Here is an 18,502-nt window from a genome sequence, read left to right on the forward strand (position 1 = left end):
TGATTATGAGATATGGCAGATGGACCTCAAAACGGCATTCCTTAATGGCTTCCTTAAGGAAGAGTTGTATATGATGCAGCCGGAAGGTTTTGTCGATCCTAAGAATGCTAACAAAGTATGCAAGCTCCAGCGCTCAATCTATGGGCTGGTGCAAGCATCTCGGAGTTGGAACATTCGCTTTGATGAGATGATCAAAGCGTTTGGGTTTACACAGACTTATGGAGAAGCCTGTGTTTACAAGAAAGTGAGTGGGAGCTCTGTAGCATTTCTCATATTATATGTGGATGACATACTATTGATGGGAAATGATATAGAATTCTTGGAAAGTATAAAGGCCTATTTGAATAAGTGTTTTTCAATGAAGGACCTTGGAGAAGCTGCTTATATATTAGGCATCAAGATCTATAGAGATAGATCGAGACACCTCATTGGTCTTTCACAGAGTACATACCTTGACAAGATATTGAAGAAGTTCAATATGGATCAGTCCAAGAAGGGGTTCTTGCCTGTATTGCAAGGTGTGCAGTTGAGCACGGCTCAATGTCCGACCACGGCAGAAGATATAGAAAAGATGAGTGTCATCCCCTATGCCTCGGCCATAGGGTCTATTATGTATGCCATGCTGTGTACCAGACCTGATGTAAACCTTGTCGTAAGTTTGGTAGGAAGGTACCAAAGTAATCCCGGCATGGAACACTGGACAGTGGTCAAGAATATCCTAAAGTACCTGAAAAGGACTAAGGATATGTTTCTCGTTTATGGAGGTGACGAAGAGCTCGTCGTAAAGGGTTACGTCGACGCTAGCTTCGACACAGATCTGGATGACTCGAAGTCACAAACCGGATACGTGTATATTTTGAATGGAGGAGCAGTAAGTTGGTGCATTTGCAAGCAAAGCGTCGTGGCGGGATCTACATGTGAAGCGGAGTACATGGCAGCCTCGGAGGCAGCGCAGGAAGCAGTCTGGATGAAGGAGTTCATTACTGACCTAGGGGTGATTCCCAATGCGTCGGGCCCGATGACTCTCTTCTGTGACAACACTGGAGCTATTGCCCTTGCGAAGGAGCCCAGGTTTCACAGGAAGATCAGGCATATCAAGCGTCGCTTCAACTCCATTCGTGAAAGTGTTCAAAATGGAGACATAGATATTTGTAAAGTACATACGGACCTGAATGTAGCAGATCCGTTGACTAAACCTCTCCCTAGAGCAAAACATGATCAACACCAGGACGCAATGGGTGTTCGATTCATCACAATGTAACTAGATTATTGACTCTAGTGCAAGTGGGAGACTATTGGAAATATGCCCTAGAGGCAATAATAAATGGTTATTATTATATTTCTTTGTTCATGATAATCGTCTATTGTTCATGCTATAATTGTATTGTCCGGAAATCGTAATACATGTGTGAATGCATAGACCACAACGTGTCCCTAGTAAGCCTCTAGTTGACTAGCTCGTTGATCAACAGATAGTCATGGTTTCCTGACTATGGACATTGGATGTCATTGATAACGGGATCACATCATTAGGAGAATGATGTGATGGACAAGACCCAAACCTAAGCATAGCATAAAAGATCGTGTAGTTTCGTTTGCTAGAGCTTTTCCAATGTCAAGTATCTTTTCCTTAGACCATGAGATCGTGCAACTCCCGGATACCGTAGGAGTGCTTTGGGTGTGCCAAACGTCACAACGTAACTGGGTGACTATAAAGGTGCACTACGGGTATCTCCGAAAGTGTCTGTTGGGTTGGCACGGATCGAGACTGGGATTTGTCACTCCGTGTGACGGAGAGGTATCTCTGGGCCCACTCGGTAATGCATCATCATAATGAGCTCAATGTGACTAAGGCGTTAGTCACGGGATCATGCATTGCGGTACGAGTAAAGAGACTTGCCGGTAACGAGATTGAACATGGTATTGGGATACCGACAATCGAATCTCGGACAAGTAACATACCGATTGACAAAGGGAATTGCATACGGGATTGATTGAATCCTCGACACCGTGGTTCATCCGATGAGATCATCGTGGAACATGTGGGAGCCAACATGGGTATCCAGATCCCGCTGTTGGTTATTGACCGGAGAGGCGTCTCGGTCATGTCTGCATGTCTCCCGAACCCGTAGGGTCTACACACTTAAGGTTCGGTGACGCTAGGATTGTAGAGATATGTGTATGCGGAAACCCGAAAGTTGTTCGGAGTCCCGGATGAGATCCCGGACGTCACGAGGAGTTCCGGAATGGTCCGGAGGTGAAGAATTATATATAGGAAGTCAAGTTTCGGCCACCGGGAAAGTTTCGGGGGTTACCGGTATTGTACCGGGACCACCGGAAGGGTCCCGGGGGTCCACCGGGTGGGGCCACCTATCCCGGAGGGCCCCGTGGGCTGAAGTGGGAAGGGAACCAGCCCCTAGTGGGCTGGGCGCCCCCCCCCCCCATGGGCCTCCCCCCTGCGCCTAGGGTTGGAAACCCTAGGGGTGGGGGGCGCCCCACTTGCCTTGGGGGGCAAGGCAACCCCCTGGCCGCCGCCCCCCATCCAGATGGGATCCCTGGCCGGCTCCCCCCCTCCCAGGGGGCCTATATAAAGGGGGGAGGGAGGGCAGCAACAACACAGCCTTGGGCGCCTCCCTCCTCCCCTGCTACACCTCTCTCTCTCGTAGAAGCTCGGCGAAGCCCTGCCGGCATCCCGCTACATCCACCACCACGCCGTCGTGCTGCTGGATCTCCATCAACCTCTCCTTCCCCCTTGCTGGATCAAGAAGGAGGAGACGTCGCTGCACCGTACGTGTGTTGAACGCGGAGGTGCCGTCCGTTCGGCAGTCGGTCATCGGTGATTTGGATCACGGCGAGTACGACTCCGTCATCCACGTTCATTGGAACGCTTCCGCTCGCGATCTACAAGGGTATGTAGATGCACTCCTTTCCCCTCGTTGCTAGTATACTCCATAGATGCATCTTGGTGAGCGTAGGAAAATTTTAAAATTATGCTACGATTCCCAACAGGAAGGAGGGGATGCGGACAATGTGTGGATGAAAATGGCGACTTGCATTCGTAAGGTGGCCTCAGAGGAGTTTGGAGTGTCCAAGGGAAGGAGAAGCGAAGATAAGGATACTTGGTGGTGGAATGATGATGTCCAGAAGGTGATTAAAGAGAAGAAAGATTGCTTCAGATGCCTATACCTGGGTAGGAGTGCAGACAACATAGAGAAGTACAAGATGGCGAAGAAGGCCGCAAGGCGAGCTGTCAGTGAAGCAAAGGGGCCGGGCATATGAGGACCTCTACCGACGGTTAGGCACGAAGGAAGGCGAAAGGGACATCTATAAGATGGTCAAGATCCGAGAGAGGAAGAAGAGGGATATTGTCCAAGTCAAATGCATCAAGGATGGAGCAGACCAGCTCTTGGTGAAGGAGGAGGAGATTAAGCATAGATGGCGGAAGTACTTCGACAAGCTGTTCAATGGGGAGAATGAGAGTTCTACCATTGAACTGGACGACTCCTCTGATGAGACCAGCATGCGCTTTGTGCAGCGAATCCAGGAGTTTGAGGTCAAGGAGGCTCTAAAAAGGATGAAAGGAGGCAAGGCGATGGGCCCTGATTGTATCCCCATTGAGGTGTGGAAAGGCCTCGGGGACATAGTGATAGTATGGCTAACCAAGCTTTTCAACCTCATTTTTGGGCAAACAACATGCTAGAAGAATGGAGACGGAGTATATTAGTACCAATCTTCAAGGACAAGGGGGTGTTCAGAGTTGTACTAATTACCGTGGAATTAAGCTGATGAGCCATACAATGAAGCCATGGGAAAGAGTCATTGAGCACCGCTTAAGAAGAATGACAAGCGTGACCAAAAATCAGTTTGGTTTCATGCCTGGGAGGTCGACCATGGAAGCCATTTTCTTGGTACGACAACTTATGGGGAGATACAGGGAGTAAAAGGACTTGCATATGGTGTTCATTGACTTGGAGAAGGCCTATGATAAGATACCGCGGAATGTCATGTGGTGGGCCTTGGAGAAACACAAAGTCCCAGCAAAGTACATTACCCTCATCAAGGACATGTACGATAATGTTGTGACAAGTGTTCGAACAAGTGATGTCGAGACCGATGACTTCCCGGTTAAGATAGGACTGCATCAGGGGTCAGCTTTGAGCCCTTATATTTTTTGCCTTGGTGATGGATGAGGTCACAAGGGATATACAAGGAGATATCCCATGGTGTATGCTCTTTGCGGATGATGTTGTGCTAGTTGACGATAGTCGGACGGGGGTAAATAGGAAGTTAGAGTTATGGAGACAAACTTGGAATCGAAAGGGTTTAGGCTTAGTAGAACTAAAACCGAGTACATGATGTGTCGTTTCAGTACTACTAGGTGTGAGGAGGAGGAGGTTAGCCTTGATGGGCAGGTGGTACCTCAGAAGGACACCTTTCGATATTTGGGGTCAATGCTTCAGGAGGATGGGGTACTGATGAAGATGTGAACCATCGAATCAAAGCCGGATGGATGAAGTGGCGCCAAGCTTCTGGCATTCTCTGTGACGAGAGAGTGCCACAAAAGCTAAAAGGCAAGTTCTACACGACGGCGGTTCGACCTGCAATGTTGTATGGTGTTCAGTGTTGGCCGACTAAAAGGCGACATGTTTAATAGTTCGGTGTGGCGGGGATGCGTATGTTGAGATGGATGTGTGGCCACATGAGGAAGGATCGAGTCCGGAATGATGATATACGAGATAGAGTTGGGGTAGCACCAATTGAAGAGAAGCTTGTCCAACATCGTCTAAGATGGTTTGGGCATATTCAACACAGGCCTCCAGAAGCTCCAGTGCATAGCGGACGGCTAAAGCGTGCGGAGAATGTCAAGAGAGGGCAGGGTAGACCGAATTTGACATGTGAGGAGTCCGTTAAGAGAGACCTGAAGGATTAGAGTATCACCAAAGAACTAGCTATGGACAGTGGTGCGTGGAAGCTTGCTATCCATGTGCCAGAGCCATGAGGTGGTCGCGAGATCTTATGGGTTTCACCTCTAGCCTACCCCAACTTGTTTGGGACTAAAGGCTTTGTTGTTGTTCCCATTAACAATCTTGTGAAGTAGGTAGTGTCGTTATCCCCTTTGAGTAGCCAATTTTCACTAGATCTGTTCTGTCAATATTCCTCCTCTTCTTCCAGCAATGTGTGTATTGAGTTTGCAAGAAAATCTCCTAGCCATTTGCTCTTTGGTTTAAAATCGTAATTCCTCTAGAACCTCCAAGCATTCCAATTCTTTCATCCATTCAACTTTATTCTTGGGAATCTGCCCCCTCAAATCCCCCCCCCCCTATTCTTTTGAATATTTATTTATTTTCTTCAATTTCTTCTGCATGAGATCTACTCCTTCCATCCCATAATATAAGAGCGTTTTTTGACACTTATATTATGGGACGGAGGGAGTAGATTGTCTCCGGTTACAATAGGCACATTCCAAAAAAAAATCTACTTTCAACAAGAAGGTCACCCTGTGCGTTCGGTTTACATGGTTCGGTTTATACGATTTTTTGGTTTATACGGTATTAATACTTCGGTAAATACGGTATGAAATTAAAATACGGTTCGGTTTCGGTATATACCAAATTATTTCGGTATGGTTTCGGTATATACCATAAAAACCAAAGTTGACGCGAATTTGAAAATGACGTAATAATAATTTTCAAATTTATGACTCAAACACATACTATTTTACACAAATAGTATATGACTACATATATAAGTATATATGCATGCATTGATTCATCTGTTGATGGTTATGGACGTGCTTAGCATTTTAAAAAGAGAAAAATGACTATGTTACAAGAAAAATTTACGTGCTTAGTAGTGAATTTGACTCATGTACAAGAAAAATGACAACTTGTATGGTTGTTCATCTCAGGAAATATAAATTTATTTTTTACTTCGATTTATTCGGTTAACCGTTCGGTTTTTCGGTATATACCATAAAAACCAAAGTTCAAATCGGTATGAAAAGTTCATACCATACCGAAACCAAAAACCATAAAAACCATAAAATCGGTTCGGTTCGGTTTATTTTCGGTATGGTTTTCGGTTCGGTTTTCAAATGCACAGAGTGACAAAAAGGGCATGTTCGGTAGCTCGCTGGCTCCCAGCTTCCGCAAATCTACGAGCGGAGCTAGCCCGAACGGCTCAGCTCCAAGAAGCTGGCTTCCTGAAGCAGAGCGGCACGCACGTACAAAAACTCGGAGCGACGGTTTCGGTGATCTCAGAAATCGAGAATCTGGAGTTGGCGTTATTTACGAGCAGCTGCCACCGCAAAGTGAATCGAAGGGGTCACGTACCGGTTCGCTACTTCTATTTCCCCTGTTCTCGTGTGTTCGCCTGGGCCCTAAGGCCACCTTACCTGTTGAGCCGGCTGGGCTCCGGCCCGCCAGCCAGGTTGGCCTGCTAACACGTACGAGAAGCTGGAGAGAGGAGCCGAACGAATTTCTCAGCGCTACGCTAGCGCTCGCGCCGGAAGCTAGGGATCGAAAAACGAAGCTGGATTTGAGGATTTATTGGAGTTGGGGAGCTGCCGAACAGGCCCGAAGTCTTCCCTGCCAATCCAGCGGTTCGTGACGGTTTTCGTCATAAGGTATTCAAAATCAAAAGGTTTTCCACGCAATGACGTGCGTATCATGTGTGGCCGCTCAACGGTCTGTGACGGTTTTCGTCCGACTTTCGGTCTGCTTCGGGGGGAAAAAGAGGCGGCGACGACGACCTCCTTCCCTTCCCGTCGGCAACCTAAGCGGTGGACTGGAAGAGCTGATCGGTAGCTGATCCGGCCAGTACATCATTTCGGTGTGAATAGTAGAACAAGTAGAGAGTGAGTGTAAACGCGCCGAACGGTCAAGCATTTGTCGCAAGCCAGCCAGACCGGCGGAAGGGAAGCGTTTGTCGGTTCAACCGCACAACATCAGTCCACCGCCACGCCGTTCGCGCGATGCCTTTTCCCTTCCGGAGATCCCAAGGCACAAATACGTACACCGCGATCGCGATGTCTATTTCATCCGGAGATCCCACCCAGGAAACAATTACACACAGACACAGCAGCCGGCTCCCCTCACCCCCCGAGCATTCGCCACTGAGAGAGAGAGAGCGCGCGCATGGCGTCCAACACCGCACCTGCACCCGCCGCCGACGACGAGCTGATGCACGAGTTCGGCCCGCTCCTCCGAGTCTACAAGAGCGGCCGCATCGAGCGCCCCCTCGTGCTCCCGCCCGTCGCACCAGGGCCCGACCCCTCCACCGGCGTCCAGTCCAAGGACGTCGACCTCGGCGCCTACTCCGCCCGCCTCTACCTGCCCCCATCCGCCGCGGCCGCCACGGCGGCGAAGCTCCCCGTCATCGTCTACGTCCACGGCGGCGGCTTCGTGGCCGAGTCGGCAAAGTCCCCCAACTACCACCGCTTCCTCAACGATCTGTCCTCCGCCTGCCCGGCCCTCGGCGTCTCCCTCGACTACCGCCTCGCGCCGGAGCACCCGCTCCCGGCGGCCTACGACGACTGCCTCGACGCGCTCCGCTGGGTGCTCTCCGCGGCCGACCCCTGGGTCGCGGCGCACGGCGACCTCGACCGCGTCTTCGTGGCCGGCGACAGCGCCGGCGCCAACATCTGCCACCACGTCGCCATCCAGCCGGGCGCCGCGCGCCTCGGGGGCGCGGTGCTGATCCACCCCTGGTTCTGGGGCTCCGAGACCGTGGGGGAGGAGACACGCGACCCCGCGGCGCGCGCCCGGGGCGCGGGGCTCTGGATGTTCGCGTGCCCGGGCACCACCGGCATGGACGACCCGCGGATGAACCCCATGGCGCCCGGCGCGCCGGGGCTGGGGGCGCTGGCGTGCGAGCGGGTGATGGTGTGCACGGCGGAGGGCGACTTCCTCAGGTGGCGCGGCCGCGCGTACGCGGAGGCGCTGGCCGCCGCCGGCAAGGGAGTGGAAATGCTGGAGACGGACGGGGAGGGCCACGTCTTCTACCTCTTCAAGCCCGACTGCGACAAGGCCAAGGAGATGCTCGACAGGATCGTGGCCTTCGTTAACGCGGCAGCTTGATGCTCTCCTCACCGGAATTGCAACTCGGTGAATTTTAGCCATGGCAATCCTAGACGTGTTTGTGCTCCGTTCTTGGATTGTGACGATGAAATAAATTGGATTTACTGGAGCAACTCCAATCATCCTCCTGCTTCCTCACCTACCTGGCTACATCTCAATTTTAGGGGTCTTTAGCTTTACCAATTATCACCTCTGATCCTAATGAGTTTTAAATATTTTAATATGAACTACTTACATACTGAAACGAGTGAACGAACAGACTAAAACAAGTCCATATACATATGCTTAGAAAAATAAAAACATTTTATAATTTGAAAACAAGAAGGTATATTTTATTGTATTTTCTTTTGGCGATTCGATTGTTAGTGTTTGCTGAGTGATGTGCAATGGACTGCTTGCCTTGTGGGCTCCAATTAGATACAATTAATTTCTAGGAGCCCATACAGTTATGTTTTGCTTACCTACTATATGAGCCTAGGTGGTAAATGCAAGATAAATTGGATGGATAGGCCCGAGCCTTACTCGTCTGCGACACCAAAATTAGCATTGGAAATATAGATGTGTATCCAGAGTACCCAAATTATTACACATCTAAATAACTCAACCATCAATCAAACAGAAAAAAGAGGATCAATCTTTGGTTGGTTGATTATGCGGCAATGGTATGCTAGCCCATCAAGGTTCCAAGTTAGACTTAGCACTAGTGTTTGTATTCTTCGGAATTTTTTTCAGTCCATCCGGTAATATGCGTTTAGTGAGGGAAGACGTTCCAGTCGACTATGAAGGTGTCTGTGCCAACTTCATTAATTTCATGATGATGTGCCGGCTTATTCTTTCCAAGGTGTGTTCATAGGATGAGTATATGTGTTTATCTATGTATGCGTCCTAACTGTGTTAAAAAACATTTAAAAAATCGACAAGAATCTTCACGTAAAATCGATGACATAGGATGGCATAGGACTTAGACGTACAATACTTAACATGTGTAGATAAATGTGCTTTAGCAAAACCGCTGTGATGCTCGTCCGAGCTCAGTTTCAAACTGTAGGTTTCTTAGGGTACTCTAATCTGCAGAGAGATGGTGGTTGTAACAGTAGTATTGATGATCATCGTCATCACCTTTTGAAAGGAGGCGGTAGTATCATGGTGGTCATCTTAAAAGCTTCTAGACGCAGTATTATGATGATGATGATGGCCTTTTAACTCCTTATGAAGAAGAATGTTTGTTTCACTTCTTTTGCCTTTTGGCTCACTCCCTCCGTCCGAAATTCGTCGACGCTTAAATTGATGTATCTAGGAGGTAAGTGTGAGGGTTCAGCAACAAGTCAAGCAACCTGTATATTTCCATGGCAGATGTTCTGAACTTTCAAGCTGTTAACAATAAATCAAACTAGTGTGATGCTCGCCCAAGCTCCCTAAAAGATGCCAATATCCTCCATCCAAAAAAAGAAAAAGATGGCCAATATAACTATTATAGCTTCACAGCTCACTCTCTGTTACTCATCTGTAAAGAAATATAAGAGCGTTTAGATCACTATTTAGACATGATACTGGTGCTCAAGAAATAATACCCTCCTCACCGAAAAATCTGCCACTCGATATTACATATTACAACAGTACAGCTTCGTATGCAGAGAAATATACTACATCAAGTCATCATCACTTGAAACATAATGTGATGACAAGTCTTCTAGGATACGAGGACTAAGGAGGGAACTTCAGATTGCATGATCTCTCAAGCATGGATGAGCTGAAGCTGCAGCATTTTACCTCTTGATAAAACATACAGTCATAATAATATGATGATGTAATCATATTTCTCCACGGTAACCTCCACCGCCGTAGTAATCTCTTCTGGAGCCGGCAATCGCCACGGACTTCTGGTGCTCCAGCTTTGGACAGTCAGCAAGACGATGCCCAAGCCCACCACAGAATGCACATCCTTTGACACCACTCTCCTTGGCAATAGCTTCAGCATCCTCCAGCGGGTCAACGAGCTCAGCAAGCACTGGTGGTATTCTTTGCTTCGCTTCCTTGAGCAGGTGCTTGAGGTCAAGAAGCGTGGTCTCTGTCTGGTTCTTGTTGATGAACGTGGTTGCTATTCCCGTTTTCCCGCATCGACCAGTTCGACCAATCCTGTGGACATAGTTCTCTATTTCGGCAGGCATATCATAGTTAATCACGTGCTGGATATCAGGGAAATCAAGACCCTTTGAGGCAACATCAGTAGCCACCAAAACATCCTTCTTTCCATTCTTGAAGAACTCAATCGCGTTTTGCCTCTCCTCCTGATCTTTGCCTCCGTGGATTGCAACAGCTTCCACCCCCTTTAGAAGAAGATACTCATGGATGTAGTCAACATCAGCTTTGTTTTCACAAAATATAAGAACAGGAGGTGGAGTCTTTTGAAGGCATTCAAGGAGATATATAATTCTGGCATCTTCCTTGACATACTCAACTTCTTGGATGACATCAAGATTTGCTGCTCCAGCTCTTCCAACATTGACGATAACTGGCTTTACGAGGGCGCTCTTTGCAAAGTTCTGGATCTTCTTGGGCATAGTGGCAGAAAAAAGAAGGGTTTGCCTTTGTGCCTTGAAATGGTCAAAAACCTCCCGAATGTCATCTTCAAATCCAAGATCAACAAGCCTATCAGCTTCATCTAAAGTTAAATACCTGCTCAAATAAAAAAAGCGCTATTAAGAATTTTGAACACTGTCTGCGGTACTTCTTAAAGAAGCTCGAAGAGGTTTTACTAGTATGAATGATCCAATGTAGAACAATAAAATACAGGCTAAAACATTTGCATTTAAAAAATGGTTATGTCCTAGGTAATGGGGGCATATTCTGGTCTTTGAACAGTGACACTTCACAGTGCATACATATGGAGCATGGAGGATTGACAGCTCTAATCCCCTAAATTTGGTCCAGAGCCACTCAACTTTCAACATTTGTACAACTATGCAGCATGTATAAGGAAATCAGCAACTGAGGATGGTTTAAAACTAAACAGCGTGTATGTGTTGGTAAATAAGCGTTCTTAGTGAAACCTAAAGATTCAACATTGCATCGTTTTATGTATCTTATTCTTCATTGGAGCAGCGCACACTTAAAATTCATTATGCCAAATTCACAAATTGCAGTGCACATCATAAGGGTTGAGCTATGAAATTACAGATTGTTGCTACTAAGGGGCAGACTTCAACAATAGAATTGATACCGGACACATAACTGCAGTGTAGAAGTCAGGAAAAATAATATAAACATTTAGTCAAGAAACAATAACAACATACTCCTTTTTAATATATCACTTCTACTCGAAAGTCTTACATTTACCTTTATCGTTTGTAAATCAAAACATTAAGCCCTGCTTAAAGGTGTTAATCTATTAGAAAGAAGGCTATGTTACTACTTCCAAATAATAGCTTGTGAACAGTATTTGTTTACTATGTGCATCACTTGTATAACAAGTTCTTTTGGTGATGAGGTACAGCATCAGCATGGATGATAATGGAGCATCCACACAAATTCATGCATGCAGAAATTACCACACACCGGCATTGTCCATGAAAGTAACATCTTGGTAGCAGTAGGTCAGCATCTAGGATCAGGATGGTTCCACCATACCAATCTATTTATTTTCCAATAGTTTAATTACTTCCCAACGATGAGGATTAGTTCTTTGATCTATCAAGCATGTTTACATTTAGATTGATATGGCCTATGTTTGCTAGCAGAACCCACCATATAGCGATGCCTATTGTAATTGTTGGCATTAACCAATAACCAAGAAGAACAATCGAACTGTCTCATCCAAAATCTTCTCTACAGTCTATGGTCTCATCTTATTACTCCTGTATTCCTCCCCAGGCCATCACCACTGCTACTCAGTTAGACAAGTTTACATTTAGACTAATCTCGGATCTGGCCAATATTTGTTAGGAGAGCCCTTGACGATGACTACTGTAATCGTTGGCATTAATCAGGAACAATGAAGTCATTATCTCATTGCCTTCTCTACCCAGTATAATCTCATCTTCCTCTACAACCCTCACATCAGCCACATTGTCTGGCGGTCACCCCTATTGGCTATTGCAATGTACAAATGTGCATCACATTCATTGACGAAATACCAAGTTTTATCCATCAGAAATACACTCACCAGTCCAGCTAAAAAAATGCATCCCGAGAATTTTAGTTAAGATTAGAACAAAGGCAGTAAGTGTATTTTCTTGAGCTTATCAGAAAACAGGGCTCTTCTTGAACAATGGAAGTCCTTATCTTATCTCAAATCTTCTCTACCCAGTCTAGTCTCATCTTCCTCCTACATCCCTCACATCAGCAAACATTGTCTTGTGATCACCCCTAATGCAATGTACAAATGTACATCACATTCACTGACGAATTATGTGTTTTACCCATCAGAAATACACTCACCAGTCCATCCACACTAATACTCCCTCCGTAAAGAAATATAAGAGTGTTTAGATCACTACTACATTTCTTTACGGAGGGAGTATGTCCCAAGATCTTTAGTGAAGACTAGAACAAAGGGAGTAAGTGTATCTCTTGAGCTTATCCGGAAACAGGGCTATTGCTGAAAAGCATATCCTATGTAGCTTTCATATTAGCAATTCAGCCATAACAGAGTTTTAGTTCAAACTTCATTATCTGGCTCAACGCCTAAGTAGAAAATTATGAACCTATGAGACTAGCAGAACAGTTATACTCTGTTATCTGTCAAAGCCATAAAAACACCAAATCAATCACAAAATCCAATGGGTACCTGCAATTGTCAAGGTTCATCTTCTTCTTGGCGAGAAGATCCTTGAGCCGTCCAGGTGTGGCCACCACAATATGTACGCCCTTCTTCACCACATCGAGTTGTGTCCTCATGTCTATACCCCCAATGCAAAGCAATGGTCGTATTTCTGGGAATCCAGCCTGCTTGAGTGGAGTGAGGAACATGTCGATGACATCATATGTCTGCTTGGCCAGCTCCCGTGATGGGCAAATGATCATGCCAAACGGGCCCTCCCCAGGCACAATAGGCATCAACATCTCCTCTTGCAGCGCCACCATGATGAGGGGCAGCACGAACACCAGAGTCTTCCCTGACCCGGTGAAGGCGATGCCGATCATGTCGCGCCCGGAGAGCACCACGGGAAGCCCCTGCACCTGGATGGGCGTGGGCTGCACGATGCCCTTCTCGCGGAGCATCCGGAGGACGGGCTCGGGGAAGCGGAGGTCACGGAAGTCGCGGGCGGGCGGCGGGATCTCGTCGCCTTCGACGAGGATGTGCCACTTGCGGCGGAGCTCGTCGGCCTTGGTGCGCGGCATGCGGCGGAGCCGCAGCGGCGGCTTCCAGCCGGTGCGGAGCGGCTCGGTGTAGGTGATGCCCTTGGCGAGCTCCCGCACGGACATGAGCGTGTTCTTGTTGGAGAGGTTGTCGATCATCTCCTTCTCCTGCAGGATGATCTGCTCGGTGGCGGTGACCTCCGGGGCCGCGCGCTTGAGCTGCGTGGACGTGACGAGGAGGCTGGGCTTGGCGGCGGGGGCTGCGTCATCGGGGGCGGCGGCGGGGTTGGCCGTCGGCGGGGGCGGGGGCGGTGGTAGGGAGCCCGCGGAGGCGGCGGCGGCGGGCTTGGAGAGGCGCTGGTGGCGGAGGCGGTCGGCCTCCATGGCCCTGCGCTTGGAGACGGGGATGTACTCCTCGTAGTCGTCCTCGTCATCGGATTTGGCGGCGGCCGCCGCGCCGGGGGGCATGGCTGAGGTTAGGGTTCGGAGGAAGGAGAGGCAGAGGTGGGGATTTCGTCGGGCACGGGAGGGAGACGAGAGTGGAGAGTACGGGGGCTTTTTATCCCAGAGACTAGAAAAAATCCCTTAAAAAGTCCCTAGAAACCAAACGAGAGGGACTTTTTCTACAGGGACTAGAAAAAGTCTAGGACTTCTGAACCAAACACCCCCTATATCGATTCGACCAGAGAGCGAAGCAAACCGCCGTTTGCCGTATCGATTCGACCAGAGAGCGAAGCAAACCGCCATTTGCCGTCAGGTGCATTTAAGGTTATTTTTGTGTGTGTGTTATTTAAGAAATTCTTTTTTGGCGAATTTTGTTTAAAAATTCTGTGGGCCAATTATTCGAAAACACATCTTAAGGAAAGTCCACTATCAAAGGATTTTTTTTATCTTTTCCTCTCTCGCTAGGGCTTCATCCTCTCGTTGTCACGTCCACATTGAGTCACCGTCCTCCGCCGCTGCTTCCTCCCCGTTCTGCGACCGCTCGGGCTGATCTAGGAGTGACCATTTGTCACTTCCCAGCCTTTTTTAACACAGTACAGACGCAAGCGCTCATATACATGCACATACACTCACCCCTATGAACGCACACACGCACGCCCTACTCTCTATGAGCACCTCCGAAAGACTGAGCCGACATATCAACTTAAAATTTACGAAGTTACCGTAGGCACCTCGTCATCGACGGGAACGTCTCCTCCCACTGAATGCGCATCGCTAGAAATCCTGAAATAAATGCAGGAATAAATGCGAGCACCGGGTTTTAAACCCTGGTGGGTTAGGGACACCACAGTCCCTCTAACCATCCAACCACAGATTGGTTCGCATCACTTCCCGACCTTGGCTTGACGTGTTTGGGGTCTACTGCAGGTGAAGTTTCTAGGGTTTGGAGTGACACGAGAAGGATCCTATCCATGGCAGCTGTTGCATCTGCGTCTGGTACGGGTGACAAAGACCTTGAAGAGATCATACACCAGTTGGGGATCAAGGGGTACGACCTGGATAATATCGTCTTTGAGGAAGAGGAGCTATCGTCAATGATCTCTACTCGATGGATGGCTATTGTACGAGTGTACACCACGAAGGATTATGGGGATCAAGGGGTACGACCTGGATAATATCGTCTTTGAGGAAGAGGAGCCATCGTCAATGATCTCTACTCGATGGCTGGCTATTGCAGGAGTGTACACTGTTGGGGAACGTAGTAATAATTCAAAAAAAACCTACGTGTCACCAAGATCAATCTAGGAGATACTAGCAACGAGAGAGAGGGAGTGCATCTTCATACCCTTGAAGATCGCTAAGCGGAAGCGTTACAAGGAACGCGGATGATGGAGTCGTACTCGCGGCGATTCAAATCGCGGAATATCCGATCTAGCGCCGAACAAACGGCGCCTTGATACGTCTCCAACGTATTTTTTATTGTTCCATGCTATTATATTATCCATCTAGGATGTTTTATATGTATTTATATGCTATTTTATATGATTTTTTGGACTAACCTATTAACCTAGAGCCCAGTGCCACTTTTTGTTTTTTTCTTTATTTTTGAGTTTTGCAGAAAAGGAATACCAAACGGAATCCAATTGACGTGCCAATTTTTGATGATTTTTATGGACCAAAAGAAGCCCCCGGAGTAAAAGAGTTGGGCCAGAAGAGTCCCGGGCCGTCCACGAGGGTGGGGGGCGCGTCCCCCTATCTCGTGGACGACTCGGAGACCCCCCTGACGTGAGAACTACGCCAAAAATTCCTATAAATACAGAAACCTCCAGAAAATAACCTAGATCGGGAGTTCCGCCGCCGCAAGCTTGTGTAGCCACCAAAAATCAATCGGGACCCTGTTCCGGCACCCTGCCGGAGGGGGATCCCTCACCGGTGGCCATCTTCATCATCCCAGCGCTCTCCATGACGAGGAGGGAGTAGTTCACCCTCGGGGCTGAGGGTATGTACCAGTAGCTATGTGTTTGATCTCTCTCTCTTGTGTTCTTGATGTGGCACGATCTTGATGTATCGCGAGCTTTGCTATTATAGTTGGATCTTATGATGTTTCTCCTCCTCTACCCTCTTGTAATGGATTGAGTTTTCCCTTTGAAGTTATCTTATCGAATTGAGTCTTTAAGGATTTGAGAACACTTGATGTATGTCTTGCATGTGCTTATCTGTGGTGACAATGGGATATTCACGTGATCTACGTGATGTATGTTTTGGTGATCAACTTGCGGGTTCAGTGACCTTGTGAACTTATTGAAAGAACATGCGGTGCCCCCATGTTTGGTTTTGGTAATTGATGACAATCTCTATGGACTAATGGTTGCCTTGAGTTATATTTGAAGGATTTGTCCATAGGCTTTTCTTGAAGTCCATGTGTTGGTTTCAAGGAGTTTATGTGGTGACCAAGGTGTTATTAAGGAATTATCCAAAGATTGGTCATGTGAGAGTAGAGCTTATTGCAAGCATGTCTTGAAGAAGAAGATTGTGTGATCATTCATGTTTACCTTCAAGACATCATCCAAATGAAGAGAGTTGGAAAGAGTCAAGGTTGATCAAGACTAAGTCAAGAGTGAATCAAGTTGATCAACACACAAAGCGCACAAGATGTACCGAGAGGGATCAAGCGATCCCATGGTGTGGTAAGCATTGTCAATTACGCTTTGTGTACTAACCCATGATCTTCGTGAGAGTTCTTTGTGGGGTTAGGTTGCGGTGTGCAAGTTCAAGTGAAGCATCATGAAGAGATCAAATGCTTGAAGCTTGCCGTCCATTGTGGCGACAATGGACTTGTGAAGATGTTGCGGTGTGCAAGTTCAAGTGAAGCATCATGACGAGATCAAATGCTTGAAGCTTGCCGTCCATTGCGGTGACAATGGACTGGTGAAGATGTGCGGAAGAGTGGCTCACCCATAGTGGAGTATGGGGGAGCAATCAACTAGTCTTCATCGAGCCAACACAACCAAGAAAGGTGGTCCAACTTGAGGGAGTCAAGATCGTCATCATCTAGCTCAAGTGGACCATGTGCAAGGCAAAGGTTTGCTCTTGATAGGTTTTCTATTTTACCGGTCTCATGATGGTAGTTGGGAGACTGGGTTATAGGATCGATTGCCGTACTATCAAGGGGGGCTCTCGATGAGTAGCTTGATCGTATCGTTCATAGAGAGCTCAAACCATTGCATCCTTGCATCATCTTTGTTGGTTCTTGTTTGGTTCTTCTCTTTGTGAGTTTTGGAGCTTATGGTCATCTTGATGACAAGCTCGAGTTCATCGAAAACGGAGTTCACTCGCATCTTCTATGATGTTTTCGATGTTGGAGGTTATGTCGGTTCTTCTCGGTTGGAGGTTTCACTCCTCTATTTGTTGGCATACCTCCCCTGCCTCTTCTTACTATAACCAGTCGATGTTTTGATGCTACTCATCGTCTTGTATCCAACAAGCTTGAGTTTGCTCAATTCGAAGCTCATATGAAGAAGTTATGGCAGTTCTGGTTTTCTTCCTGCGGTAGTACCGCGGCCAGAGCGGCAATACCGCTTATCGCCCCAAGCGGTAGTACCGCTGTCCAAAGCGGTAGTACCGCCTATGGCCATAAGCGGTAGTACGGCTACGGTTCCGCGCTGGTACCGCCTTGATTTTGGGTCTTGCATTTTTCGTGTCGAGTTTTGCAGTAGTTGCACGGCAGTAAGGCACGGCAGTTCCGCCTATAAGCAGTAGTACCGCCCCGATGGGCGGTAGTACCGCCTGTAAGCGGTAGTACCGCTCCGGTCGGGCGGTAGTACCGCTACTGCATCTTTGGTCCCGTGTTCTGCTCCTCCAGCGGTAGTACCGCTGGGGTGCGCGGTAGTACCGCTTATAAGCGGTACTACCGCCCCAAGGTTCATGTTTGGTTGCTCCTTTTCCCTGCTTCTTCCGCCAGAGCGGTAGTACCGCTCGTGGAGCGGTAGTACCGCTCGTGTGCGGGCTGAGCACATAACGGTTGGATTTTTCCCCTTCTATAAAAGGGGGTCTTCTTCCCCAATGAACCTTATCTTTTGAGCTCGTGTTCTTCCCCCATTGTTGACCTTCTACGAGCTTGCTAACTCTCAATCCCTCCATGGATTCTTGCTAGTTTTTGAGGGAAAAGAGAGAGGAGATCTAGATCCACATTTCCACCAATCACTTTCTCCTCTATGTGAGGGGAACCCCTTGGATCTAGATCTTGAAGTTCTTGGTGTTCTCCTTCTTGTTCTTCCTCTCATTTTCCTCCCTAGCATTAGTTGCTTCGGTGGGATTTGAGAGAGAAGGACTTGGGCACTCCGTGTGCCCTTGCCATTGCATTTGGTGCATCGGTTTGAGTTCTCCACGGTGATACGTGGAAGTTACAAGTTGAGAACCTTATTACTCTTGGGTGCTTGGTGCCCTTGAGCTTGTTCATCTTGGGTGCTTGGGCGCCCTAGACGGTTGGTGGTGTTCGGAGCTCAATCATTGTGGTGTAAAGCTCCGGGCAAGCGTCGGGGTCTCCAATTAGGTTGTGGAGATCGCCCCGAGCAATTTGACGGGTTCGGTGACCGCCCCCAAGGGTTGCCATTTGTACGGGTTCGGTGACCGCCCTCAAGGGTCCCTTAGTGGAATCACGACATCTTGCATTGTGCGAGGGC

The 18,502-nt window shown here is 47.9% G+C and overlaps 2 protein-coding genes across 2 annotated transcripts; one reads left to right on the forward strand and one right to left on the reverse strand.

Moving 5' to 3' along the window:
- The first annotated feature begins 7,031 nt into the window (after window positions 1-7,031).
- On the forward strand, window positions 7,032-8,200 carry LOC123074195 (tuliposide A-converting enzyme 2, chloroplastic). The gene has a single exon (XM_044497097.1). The coding sequence runs from the start codon at window positions 7,137-7,139 to the stop codon at window positions 8,076-8,078; it is 942 nt and encodes a 313-aa protein (XP_044353032.1). The 5' UTR covers window positions 7,032-7,136; the 3' UTR covers window positions 8,079-8,200.
- A 1,323-nt stretch (window positions 8,201-9,523) lies between these two features.
- Window positions 9,524-13,922, reverse strand: LOC123077554 (DEAD-box ATP-dependent RNA helicase 35A). The gene is made up of 2 exons (XM_044499837.1): window positions 12,865-13,922; window positions 9,524-10,754 (listed from the first exon to the last, which is right to left on the reverse strand). The coding sequence occupies exons 1-2, from the start codon at window positions 13,842-13,844 to the stop codon at window positions 9,890-9,892; spliced, it is 1,845 nt and encodes a 614-aa protein (XP_044355772.1). The 5' UTR covers window positions 13,845-13,922; the 3' UTR covers window positions 9,524-9,889.
- Between the last annotated feature and the right edge of the window lie 4,580 nt (window positions 13,923-18,502).

Source organism: Triticum aestivum, chromosome 3D (assembly GCF_018294505.1).
Source record: "Triticum aestivum cultivar Chinese Spring chromosome 3D, IWGSC CS RefSeq v2.1, whole genome shotgun sequence".
In the NCBI taxonomy this organism is placed as follows: Eukaryota; Viridiplantae; Streptophyta; class Magnoliopsida; order Poales; family Poaceae; genus Triticum; species Triticum aestivum.

Excerpts from the sequence above, each read along its gene's own strand:
- LOC123077554 (XM_044499837.1), bottom strand. The coding sequence starts at position 13,844 with ATGCCCCCCGGCGCGGCGGCCGCCGCCAAATCCGATGACGAGGACGAC. Across the intron at positions 10,755-12,864 it reads ATGAACCTTGACAATTGCAG|GTATTTAACTTTAGATGAAG; the intron begins GTACCCATTGGA and ends TTATTTGAGCAG.
- LOC123074195 (XM_044497097.1), top strand. The coding sequence starts at position 7,137 with ATGGCGTCCAACACCGCACCTGCACCCGCCGCCGACGACGAGCTGATG.